At 45.7% G+C, this 12,500-nt stretch overlaps 1 protein-coding gene across 1 annotated transcript in view; it reads left to right on the top strand.

Moving 5' to 3' along the window:
* Nucleotides 1-6,173: 6,173 nt before the first annotated feature.
* Nucleotides 6,174-12,500, top strand: part of waslb (WASP like actin nucleation promoting factor b) — a 22,899-nt gene continuing 16,572 nt past the window's right edge. Inside the window, 4 exon segments of the mRNA XM_042079660.1 lie at nt 6,174-6,801; nt 10,750-10,928; nt 11,095-11,145; nt 11,811-11,971. Of these exon segments, the coding sequence (XP_041935594.1) occupies nt 6,697-6,801; nt 10,750-10,928; nt 11,095-11,145; nt 11,811-11,971 (496 nt within the window). The 5' untranslated portion in view covers nt 6,174-6,696.

The following is a 12,500-nucleotide window of genomic DNA, read 5'->3' as shown; positions in this document are numbered from 1 at the left end:
ACATATTCCCCCATCTCAGGACGCAGGTGCCAGGCGGAGCTGTGCATGAGGAAGATGCGCGCCCATGTTGTATTTGTCCATGGAGAATGCCTTGTTATGGCCACAGCGTGCCAAGTTTGTCTTGGAGCAACACAGGAAGGGGCACCTGGGTGTTATGTTGCGCACTGGTTTAACCTCAGCTATGTAGCTGGGCAGGGCAGCCGTCTCTCTCCATCTCTCTTCTCTCTCTCTCTCTCTCTCTCTCTCTCTCTCTCTCTCTCTCTGTCTCTGTGTCTCTGTCTCTCTTAGTCATCACAGATGTACACACACACACACACACACACACACACACACACACACACACACACACACACACACACACACAAGACCTACACCTAATACCCTGTACAGTACACACTGTTTCTGCATACAGTATCTGTGTATGCTATAAGTGACACAGTTCTCTGTCTCTCTCTGTCTGTCTCTCTCAGTCTTTCACAGAGGCATGCACAGACACAAAAACAAACTCACACCCACCCACACACACACACACACACACACACACAGACATACACCTAATACTCGGTACAGTACACACTGTTTCTGTGTACGTATATCTGTGTGCACTACGGAGGGCATTAGGGTCAAACTCATTCTCTGACAGGAACCACAGACATATTATACCAGTGCAATAGTGTAGGTTTGTGCTGTTGATGCTTACTGTCAGCATGCCATAGAGAGATGGAGCCAGACAACAGAGGAAAGGAGAGAAGAGGTGTGGAGAGGAGAGGAGAGGTGTGGAGAGAGGAGAGGAGAGGTGTGGAATCAGAACAGGCTGCCTTCCACGCACATTCATCGCTACTTATGATTTACCCTCCTACTCTAGGCCTGACTCAGTGGCACCCAGGTGCAAGAAACCATAGTTACAAGCAAATATCATTTGGAGACATGGACAGGGAGGTGTGTGTGTGTGTGTGTGTGTGTGTGTGTGTGTGTGTGTGTGTGTTTTAGAAAAGATGGTGTTCTGTTGTACACTTGGCAAATATGGCTGGTCATGTATTTTTACACCAGCGGATTGTTTCCACGTCTGATGTTTGGAGACACTGAAATAGGCTTTTTTCCTCTTTTTTTAAATTAAATTACTTTTTATTTTGCAAGCAATTTTGGTCAAAAGTGAGCAGTGCTTCCTGTTTGTCTGTGTGGTGACACCCTTCTTTTCTTTCGTTGAGAAGAGCAAACTCGGACTGCTGTGTCATTGCAAGGTCTGCAATTCCTGTAATAGAATAACATGTAATTAATTTCCCATTCACAAGAGGGCGCTATCGGAACACGCCAGTTTATAACTTTACAAGCTTGCGCAAAACATTGTGGATAGAGGTCATGACTGCTGCACGTACTGTAAACGAAACCAATGTCGAATTCCCACACCTATGAAAACAGCTATCACATCTATTAAGTCATACTGTCTTATGAAAGCAGTTACTGGAAACAGCAATTTTCTGTTATTAATTAGCCTTCCTGTTATTCCTTGTTAAAATAATCAATATATCATTGGTTGACCTATGTATTGATATTGGCATGATTTAATTTCTATTTCAAATGTTAATTTGCCTTTTAACATTATCATCTTGGTTTCCTTTATAAATGTATTATAGGTTGATGTGTTTCTTAAACAGGTAAAGAGCAATACCATGAGAGGATAAATATTTTGGGAGGTAATATAGTACATTTCCAGTCATGCTCAGCCTTAGCTTCATCCCCCAGACGACCACACTCATCTGGCAACCAGAGCACAGGAACAAACTCTGGCATTCTCCAGTGCCCACCTTCAGGTCACTTCCTCCTTGTACTTTGTCCTTATTTTTTTCCACGTACCTACTGGGTATTCCACCCCACGTCTTTGTGCTCTTTGCCATGCTGGGCAGATTCAGTCGCTTTGTATTGATCTCGGCTCAGTGTGTGCGGAGGAAATCTGTGCCCCTGCTCTGCTGTGTTGCCCCGTACGGAGAGTCAAAGGCTGAGTGTACTGACGTAACTCCACTTAGAGAACGAACGAGTGCAGAGGTGCATTAGAGGAGTTGTACATTGGGTTGGGCCTCAGAAAGATGAGCAAGAGACCCCTCAACTACTGTAATATCCTGGATTGACTTCTGGTACACTGTGAACTTTAGGCTTTAGTTTTCTCTCTCTCTCTCTCTCTCTCTCTCTCCCTATTTCTCTCTTTCTTTCTCTCTATCTCTCTCTCCCTCCCTCTCTGTCTCTCTCTCTCTTCAGCCCCCCTCCCTTTAGTTCTATCCTTCTCCCACTGCCTGTTTCACTCTCTCTAGCACTCATTTATTGCAGTTACATAATCAATTATCTCAGTTGTTTAGCCGTGTAAGAAAATTGACCATGTCACAGGATTACTCCCCCCCTCTCCTGTTCCTGGATGTGTGAACGTGCTGGCTGTGATACTGCTGGCTGTGCCGTGTGTGTGTGTGTGTGTGTGTGTGTGTGTGTGTGTGTGTGACCTCTAAAGGCCCTGGGGCTGAAGGCAGTACTCCAGCTGGGTCTCTCTCTCTTTCTCTCTCTCTATCTCTCTTTTCCTTTCTCTTTCTTTCCTCTTTCGGTTCTTCATGCATCCTTTGCTTCCCAACACTAGTACACACATGCAAACATGCATGCTCCATCTCTGTACATGTGTCCCTACAACCACAGAGAATATTGAATCAGGTGCTCTCAGCACTGAAAAATGTCACCAAATGAGGTCATCATAAAAGCATTATCATAATTTCCATTTTCATGTTAATTTTCATTATAATGAAAATGTCATCGATATGAAATGTATTATAATGCTGTTGTGTTTAAACTGTTTTTACTTGCATGTGTGGTGAAGTCTTGTTTGAACTGCACACATGTCATGAAGCAAAACAACAAAAGAGGCACAACTGCAGGGTTTTGATTTAGTGTGTAAACGTTTAAGGACAAGTCCTGAGCCAGCCCCCTCATCAGATAGCAAAGCCATAACTGTTACATAACGCTGATTGATTGCCCACACTGCCCGGGAGCGAGCAGAGAGCAGAATAGCCTGTTCCTGCTTCTCTCTGAGAGTATTAGTAGTCTGAGCCTGGGACAGTCCACTCCGTCCAGGCGTCCACTCCAATCAGAGCCAGAGAAGTTGACATAACCACTGGCCAGCTCATATAGGGTCATCCATCGTCAGCTGAGGAAAAGGCATCTGAAGGGCAGGGCTCTGACTTTTTGTTGTGAAGTTTGTAGAAGATGGGCACTGCTTCAGAAACATCTGTCTGAATGATGAAAGTAAAGAGAGATAGAGAGAGAGAGAGAGAGAGAGAGAGAGCTTGTATGTTTGTGTGTCTATGTGTGTCTGTGTGGGTGTGTCTGTGTGTGTGTGTGTGTGTGTGTGTGTGTGTGTGTGTGTGTGTGTGTGTGTGTGTGTGTGTGTGTGTGTGAGAGTGAGAGAAGGACAGACAGAGAGTAATTGAGAGAAACAAAACCAGTGACATCAGAGGATGATGTGTCTCCTCACATTCCTGCCTGCTACAGTGGCACAGCCAGCTGGGTCAGTTTCTTACTCCACATATGCTGTAGCTTCAAGCATTCAGATGCAGTGGTGTAGTCTACGTTATACGCAGGACTACGCAGTATACCCACTTAAAAAACATCACCATCTCAGTTTACCAACTTAGAATAGGCAAGGATACGTATTAACATATCCACTACAGCTATCTACATCACTGTTTAGATGGATTTCCCCTTGGGGATCAATATAGTATCTATCTATCTATCTATCTATCTATCTATCTATCTATCTATCTATCTAATCTATTCGGGTGCTGAAGACTGACTGAAAAGGAGAAGCATGGTAGTGGCTAACTGCATTTATACAGGTCAGGTAGGCGTTCCCACGAGTCAAAGTACTTTTACTTGAAGAAGGGTTTGTCAAACATCAATATTCATGCAGTAGAAACTAATCCCATTAAATCTCATCAAATAGTTAGAGATAGGAATAAATTATTCAAATCCTTTGTAAAGGTGACCTTAACAAAGTCATTGCAGGCTGCCTTTTTACATATACATATATTCCAGAGTGAGCTACAAAAAGATAAATAAAGGGTGAAAAAAATAATAGTTCATGAATGTCTGTCTTTTTTTATGTCCAACATTTCAGGCATATAGTACAAACATACAATACGCACACACACACACACACACACACACACACACACACACACACACACACACACACACACACACACACACACACATATTCAAACACATATACAATCACACAGGCTAGGTAGGTACAGTATCTGTCAGAGTGTGTTTTGTTTTTTGGCAAAACCCTGAGGGATGGTCACACATTGGCCTGACTCATCACAAGAGTGGAGATTAGCCCCTGTGCTGACCTAAATTGAATCTTCATGGTCAGTCACTGTTTGCTTTGTGGGCTAGATGTTTTTCGGGTGATGTTTGTTTACAGCTTGCTGGCTGTCTGTGTGTCATTAAATGGGGCTTTAATCTGAAAGGATGAGCTCTACTGCTTATATACTGGGGAATTTGTGCATTTTGGGTTACAAGACATGACACACACATGCATAAACAAACTCACACACACTCACAAAAAAAGCACTCACTCACTCTTTCTCTCTCTCTCTCTCTCACACACACACACACACACACAGCGACACACACACATACACACACACATTCATGTTTCTGTGTCAGTGGCATTATTTATTTAATTCCAAAGGCCGTCCAATCTGCAGAGTCTGTGTATAACAGCTGCAGCGCATAAACAACCCTTGCCACCTAATTTAATACAGTCATAATTTACCCTGGCATACCAAGGGGGACTCTTCACTAGGGAAGACAGGCAGCAGTGAATGCAGTTTCGAATAGTGCATCTAGTGTTTGTCAGGTTACTCAACCATTCAGGAATGACTAGAAAAATTAGTGGGACTTGGTCTCAGGACTGATCAGTTTCGGGGATAGGCATGCTCCTCACCAGTGCCCAGACAGTTAAGTATAAAGAGAAAGAGTTTAAAATGTTAGTTTTTCCCCACTGTGAGCTTTGGGCCAAAGAAGTTTACGACACAATGGAGACTCAGGTAGAGTGATACAGGAGAGACTTGTATTGTCTGCTTTTTCACTTGGACAATTGGCAACCTCCCACCCATCCTCCCACCCCTTTGCATAGGCATGTTGTGTGTATCTGACTCTGCTAGGGAAGGCTGCCTGCCTGTCTGGCAGGTTCTTCAGGCTCTTTAGTGCTTGCTACATCACTGCCTAACCATGGGAAGGAGTGGCTCACTCTGAGAAGGTGATACGTCCAGAGACCAATATGGACTATTTAGGCTATTTAGGCCCCCCACACACACACACATCTACCACACAAAAACACACACACACCCGCCCCCAATTAGGCAATGTTATCTATTGTATCTGTGATTTTGTCAGTGAAAAACATGTAGCCTATACATTTTCTTTTTTCCCATTTTAGTTCCCAGCCCTAGGCTATTGTTAGTTGTTCAGAGAAACGAAAGCATATAGGCCTACTCTATACACGATAGTGAAGCAACACTGATTCCTCCTCCATTGGAGCTTGCTCTGTGACCCACATTGTATCTCTGTGGCCGGGCATGTGTATTAGTCACATTTCGTTAAAGGCAGGGCTGTGTACTGAACAGTGTGCATGTGTGCGTCTTGTCTCCCTTGGGGCAAAATTATGAAATATGCATCATCCTCTCCTTCTGTTCACTAAGTAGAGCCAGTCTAGAGCATACATTGAAAATGTGTAGTGAGGCTGGCACTGTGAATGTTTGACTTAATGTGACCTGTGTTTTTTTTTTTATTATTTATTTTCAACGATAGATTAAATATTTCTATTAATATTGCATGTAAGATATATCCACACTGCTTCACCAATCATGTCTCACAGATGCCCCTCAAGGCCATGTGTTAACTGGAGCAGAGTCCAATTCCTCTAATGTGTTTATTTTTATTTGACTGTCTAAATTTCAGTGTTTAAAATAAATTATGGATCCACTGTTTGATAATGTATGTCATAATTCTGCAGTATTCAACATCCCACCATGTTTAATTTGTCTCCACATTCCTCTCTCCTTGATTAGCATAACATAAACTTGGCAACTTCACTCCTGCAGACTCCGCCCTATTGTACGCTCATGACATTCTCACGGTGCATTTGCGTTTCTAAATCTCCCAGAGGAGAGGACCACTCGACCCTTCCCTCTCAGCGCAACGATTAAATATTTCCATAGCTTTGCCGTGGTTATCTGTGTATGTCAAACGTCTGACCAGCGCAAGGGTATTTGGGAGAGTCGCAGCGCTCCAAAACGTACGTAAATAAACTCAGAATCGCCGTGGCTCCCTGTCATGCGCAATGTTGCGTTACACTGCTGCCATGTTGGATCAAGCTGTCGATGTTGCTGTCTGAGTTACGATGAAAGTTTAGATTTTTGAGACAGTGGGACACCAGAGCTAACTGGTTTTTTTTGGAAGTCGAAGGAACATCTGCACCGTATTTCAGACTCCCTGAACAAGTTAGGGATTTTACGTTCACCTCGCTTCGTCCGCAACAAACCTGCACCCATGAGAGGGTCCGGTTGCAGGCCACGGTGATCAATGACTGCCTGTCTCTAATTTTCTCTCTTTTGGAGTTCACAGTATTCTGTTTTTGATTGACAATTAAGTATGAGTGGTCATCCGCCGCCTCGGCGGCCAACGAATGTCGGATCCATACTCCTTACCCCGCAAGAAAACGACAGTCTCTTCAATCATCTGGGCAGGAAATGCAGCGTAAGTTTACTAGCTAGCGCTAGTCTAGCTAGCTGGCCACTTTAGCTGACGCTACCAGGCTATGGTCCTGACTGCGGTGTTGAGCAAACGTTACAGTTACCTAATGTTATCAGCATTACCTGCCTCATTGTTAACGTTATAGAAGCATGTATGACTGTAAAACACCTGTATGTTAGTCATGATAGTGTGTTCAGTTGTCCGTGCTTTAGAGAAATGTGCGGTCAGTGAAGATAGTATAAGCTATTAATCGGCAAATATTTTGGGAAATGGCAGTGCACGCACCACAGGAGAAGGGACAGGGTGTGTTAACATCCCAGGAGCTGGTGTCATTAAGGCGGTGAAAAGTTTTAGCCAAGCCCTGAGGCCTACACCGACATTTCTGCAGTCAGCGACTGTTGTATGCTACTGCTAGCTAGCTAGGATACTTTTCTTAGGAATTGTTTACATAGACCTGGATCTGGAAAGTCAATTTGCTAGGAAGCGAGTCGTTGTGGTTTGTCATTACATAACGTTTCCTGTTTCTGACTTAGCAACTTGCTTTTGTACGTGCAGCTTACTTGCTAACACTGTTTAAAATCAAGGCAGCAAGCCACAAACCACCTGGTACATTGCAAATATACAACATAAGTTGTATTTGTCCATCCGCAGTCGACGCTCAAAAGTGGTCACGGCCGCTAAATTGATGAAAGTCTTCCTCTTCAGTCCTGCTGAATGATGAACTGGGAGGTCGTCGGTGTGTCGGCAAGACTGTTTTATTAATTGGGCATCGCATGACAAGAGCTCCTTATTTAAATGAACGTTGCACAAGCTCTGTTTTCTGTCCTTATGTTCAGTGCTGGCTCTGCTGACAGCCCTCACTACGACGAACTGGCCCTATTAACTTACATGCGTCAAGGTGGTGTTGTAGACCAAGGCACTTGTCATCTTGCAGTTCTATTTTGATGGTCTTTGATGCTCTAAGTAGGCCCCTGGGAGAAATCTTAACAACAGGCATTTAACAAGATTCTGTAAAGGGTTTGAGCTGGCGGCGCCTGTCATTCCCACTGGCAGTGGTAAACAGTAAATGTTGGTTATTAGCCAGAAGAAAGAAATGGTGCTGCTCCTTAATTTAAGTCTCAGGTCGCTTGTTTTTTTGTTTTTTTTTTGCATTTGTTTAATCAACAAGCTTAATCAGATTTACTTCCGAATGCAGGGGCAATCTGTGTTGTGTAATGTTAACTCTTGACTGAGTTTGTCTGTAGGCCTCCATACCCATTTTATTTGTGTGTGTGTGTTTCGTGCTATCTTTATGTACTCTGGAGAGAAAGCCTTCCCTGATGACCTTTCACACCTCCGCAATACAACACCACGTTTCCTCATACCTGTTCATTCACCGTTTCGACCAATGAACCAGTGTGAAGGAAACAGAGAGGCGAGTTTGGGAGGCAGACTAGAAGGGGTCACATGACCAACTCCTAGTCTTTACCTGGCGTCTCCTGGCTAGCACCTGCGCTGTTATATGGTGGCGGTGGTGCCCTTGTGACGGTGATGTCATTGCTTTCATGTGACCTACGGCTTAGGCATGTGAAGTATTCTAGCCATGCTGTCCTTTTCTCTGTGTTGGACAGTATGAAGAAGATTGTGTGTGTGTGTGTGTCAGTGTGAGCGAGTGTGGGGAAATTAAGCTGAAACGGGCTGCGAATGTGCGATTACGTGTTACATAATGGCCCGATTATGAAGAAAACATTGGGTGAACGGGAACAGAAAGAGTAACAGAAAACTCATCAACATTATTTTCCTCTGTGTCACTACCCCTCCCTGCCATCTCCCATCCCTGATATAGAGCAGCTATGGCAACACAAAGCCTGATTCTCCCTAGTGACGTGAGGCCTGTCCATTCATGTTTGGAGTGGGTGTATTGTCAGAAATTTCTCTGCTTACGACAGAGGCATTCCTTCACTGTGTAGTTTCTGTGCGATGCGACATGGAGGTCGTCCTTCAAGCCCCCTCTGGTGGCTCCTCAAGTCTCTCGCTCGGTTGCCTTCTCTCACTCTTTTCTCTGTAGCAACCTTTCTTGTCCTTCACTCTGGCTTCCTCCTTTCTTTCCCTCATTCATTCACTCTCTCTCTGTCTCTCTCTCACGCATACCTATTGCTCAGGCGCGGCGTTGCTCGTGCGTCTACTGTTTCTTGGGGCTCCTGTTTCTCTCTGCAGTGTTCGCAGTCACAAGAGAGTAAAGGTGAAAGGCATCCAGTTCTTTTTGTGCAGACACGTACACATGCGCACACACACTCAGATCCACACCCATACTATACCCCCCCCCCCACACACACACACACACACTCTCACTCACATACAGAGATACACACTCAGCCACACAAAAACAAATTTGCACTCACATTCAGACACACACATACAGACACACACACACACACAAACACACACACAGGGTATTGAGGAAAGTGGAGACGTAGAGAGCGCTAGTCTGTGCGAGCAGTGGGGGAGAAGGGGTGAGTGCCTGATCAGCAGTCCTCTCCCCTCGGCAGGAAGTGCTGCGGTGGGTCTCACTGGGGGCTTTGTGCCGCGCCGGTCGGCCGGCAGAGACAGGCCTCTCTTGATCTCCGCCGCCCGCTTTGGTGGGCACTCTCCCTCGCCACCCCCCCCCTCCTCTCTCCACTCTCTTTGCGCTTCCTGCTCGAGTGAAGGGCTACTCGGGGCAAACTTTGCTCCTGGTTGAGAGAGACCCCCCTTCTTTCTCCTTTATCATTCTCCTGTCCATTCCCTTAGTCACTGTAGAGGCTGAAGTGGTCCATGAGTTGCCCAGATGAAATAGTCTCTCTCTCTCTCTCTCTCTCTTTCTTTCTTTCTTTCTTTCTTTCTTTCTTTCTTTCTTTCTTTCTTTCTTTCTTTCTTTCTTTCTTTCTTTCTTTCTTTCTTTCTTTCTTTCTTTCTTTCTTTCTTTCTTTCTTTCTTTCTTTCTTTCTTTCTTTCTTTCTTTCTTTCTTTCTTTCTTTCTTTCCTTCCTTCCTTCCTTCCTTCCTTCCTTCCTTCCTGTCTCTCTCACATCCTCTCAGTTGAGTAACAGAAAGACGGTCAGAAAGATGTCCGCTGATTTAGTAAAGCTGTGAAGTCAATTGCTCGACATCTTCCTCCTCCTCATCCTCCTTCGCCAATCCCCATCCATAAAGGCTTGTGCTGATACTGTAATCAGAGTTGCACACAGTGGTCAGGGTCACGTCTGTGCAGCGTTGCCGTTGCATAAGAGAGGATGGCTCCCCGCGCCGCGCCGCTCTGTTCCGTTCCGCACGATTCCACCGCGGCTTGCTCTCCACGGTCTGCCCCTCCGTTAAAGAAGAATTCCGGTGTGATATTGACCTAAAGTGTGTTGAAACATGATACAGAGTGTGAACGTATGTCTCATAGCCCGTCTCGGCTTGTCCCCTGCACTCCAAAATCTGATTCAAAATCTGATGCAAGCAGATTCCAAAAATAATTCATTGGAAATGCATGGATTCCAGTTTCTTCCAGTAGCAGCAACTGGAATCCATGCATTTCCACATAATTATTTTTGGAATCTGATCCCTTATCATACCTGTTCATTCTTACTCGTCGCTCGACTTATCGTGACTAAATTCAAGATGGCTGCAAACGCTAAACTTCGTGAAGATACTGTCTGTATAAATCGTCTTGTAAGTAAACTACCAGTGCTTTTTCAAAGTTCTCAATGTCTCGTTTTAAATGTCAGGGCCCTCGGAAGTCTACCAATGAAGTGTGGAGATACATTGAGCCTCGTAAATGGTGTAAAACAGTGAGTTATTTGCATGGCTAGCCCGATGCCGAAGCACCACCATTGAAAAAGCTGTTGGTAGCATCGGCTAACTAGCGCCAGATTTTGGAGTGCAGGGGACAAGCCGAGACGGGCTATGAGACATACGTTCACACTCTGTATCATGTTTCAACACACTTTAGGTCAATATCACACCGGAATTCTCCGTTAAAGAGGGAAGGGATGCCGTTTGCATGCTAACACAGAGGCTGGAGAGGGGAGCCTGTGTGGGGGCACAAAGACTCCTGCCACATGGTGTTCCTGGAGCACAACAGCGAGGGCAGTTAGCTAACAACGCCACTGGAAAGGGCTTTGCTCCATGGTGAGGAAGACTATATGTGGACTAAAATGTTAGTCAATTTGGGTAAAAGCATGTGCTAAATGAATAAAAGTCAATGTTAATGTGCATGGACTATGCAACACACACACACACACACAAATAGAGGGTTGTGGGTTGAGGCTGCGGTAGTGCTGGGCGCGCCATTCAGTCCATCTCCCACCTTGTGCTCTCTTCCTGCGGGCACACTCTCTGGCCGCCAGTAAAGATGGAGATTTAAAAGTTCCGCACTCCGCAGGCCCACTCAGCAAATGGCTCCTGGTCAGCCCTGATAAAAATCCACCCGCTCCCACCCTCATTTAAATACTTTTGCAATGAGAAAGAGGGAGGGAGGGGGAGGAAGGAGAGAGAGAGGGGGCGGTGGAAAGGAGGATGGGGGTGCTGCCAGTTGACTCTAGCATGACTGCGCTTTATGGATTGCTTGATTCCTTTAGCATCTTTTATTAGTGTTCTTTTTTTTCCCCCCTCCCTCTTTATGGATGATATTTTTACTGAGTGGCCTTCCAAGCGGCCTTCTAACGGCTCCTACACACAGTTGCGTGCATTGCAGTGCTGGAGATGCATCCCATTCACTTTACATGGGCTCACGTCATCCGTTGCCGAACTGAATTGTGGGTCCATTGCGTCGCGTTTCTCCCGTTGCTCGCGTTGAGAAGTTCAGCTGTTTGCTGCACCGACAGACGGCACCGGCCAATCAAGCCAATCGACAGACGGCACCAACCAATCAAATTACGGTTATACTTCAAGTATTTTGCATAGCTACCGTCGGGAACACCCACTGAATGCGTTGACGGAACGCAACTGTGTGTAGAAGCCCTAAGAGATGATGCGCTTCCTCTTGCCTGTGTCTTCTCCTGGCTCCTTCAGACTGCCTCTGTTGAGTTGCAGACGCAGCAGCGGTGGTGCTGGAGCTGTGTTTGACCAGATCCTGTTCGCAGGGCCCAAATGTGCTAACAGGCCCCCAGTGTGGCGTAGCCCTCCACGACCCGTCATTTGGGGCGCATTCCTGAGCCGCAGCTCTTGGCAGGGTCCGACGAGCCTGGACTGCCCAACTCTCTGCTGCGGTCCTCTTACTCTCTTTCTCTCTTCCTCTTTTTCTCACTCTGTCCTTTCTCTCCCTCCCATTTCCTCTCCTCTATTCTCTCAAACCTCTCTCTCTCTCTCTCTCTCTGATTCTCCCCCATTTCCTTTCATGAATCATCAGAGTTGACCCTCTTTTAAAGCAAGCGTTTTTCAAAGCCCCCCCCCCTCTTAGTTAGCTGGTGGTTTTGCACCAAAGTTTCAGTGGCATTTCCTGCATGGCAGCTTGTCCTGTGGATTGCAATTAGCACCCCAGGTGGCCGTCCGTGTCCCTCTCCTCCAGTCAGCCTTTTACGGCCTCCTCTCCAGACTGTGCAACGCTGCAGGACTTTGTGGGCTGTTTCTTATTAGTGACCACTTGTAATGCTGTTGTCGACGACGAGCTCATGAAAGATACCGATGTGTGTTTTCATCACGTATGACTGCAGCTCTGTCATGGAAGGATGGGCCTGATGATGGCCTCTATCTGTGGTAGAG

Source organism: Alosa sapidissima, chromosome 22 (genome assembly GCF_018492685.1).
Source record: "Alosa sapidissima isolate fAloSap1 chromosome 22, fAloSap1.pri, whole genome shotgun sequence".
Taxonomy (NCBI): domain Eukaryota; kingdom Metazoa; phylum Chordata; class Actinopteri; order Clupeiformes; family Clupeidae; genus Alosa; species Alosa sapidissima.
Note: the sequence above shows the minus strand (reverse complement) of the source record. Positions and strands in the feature narration are given on the sequence as shown.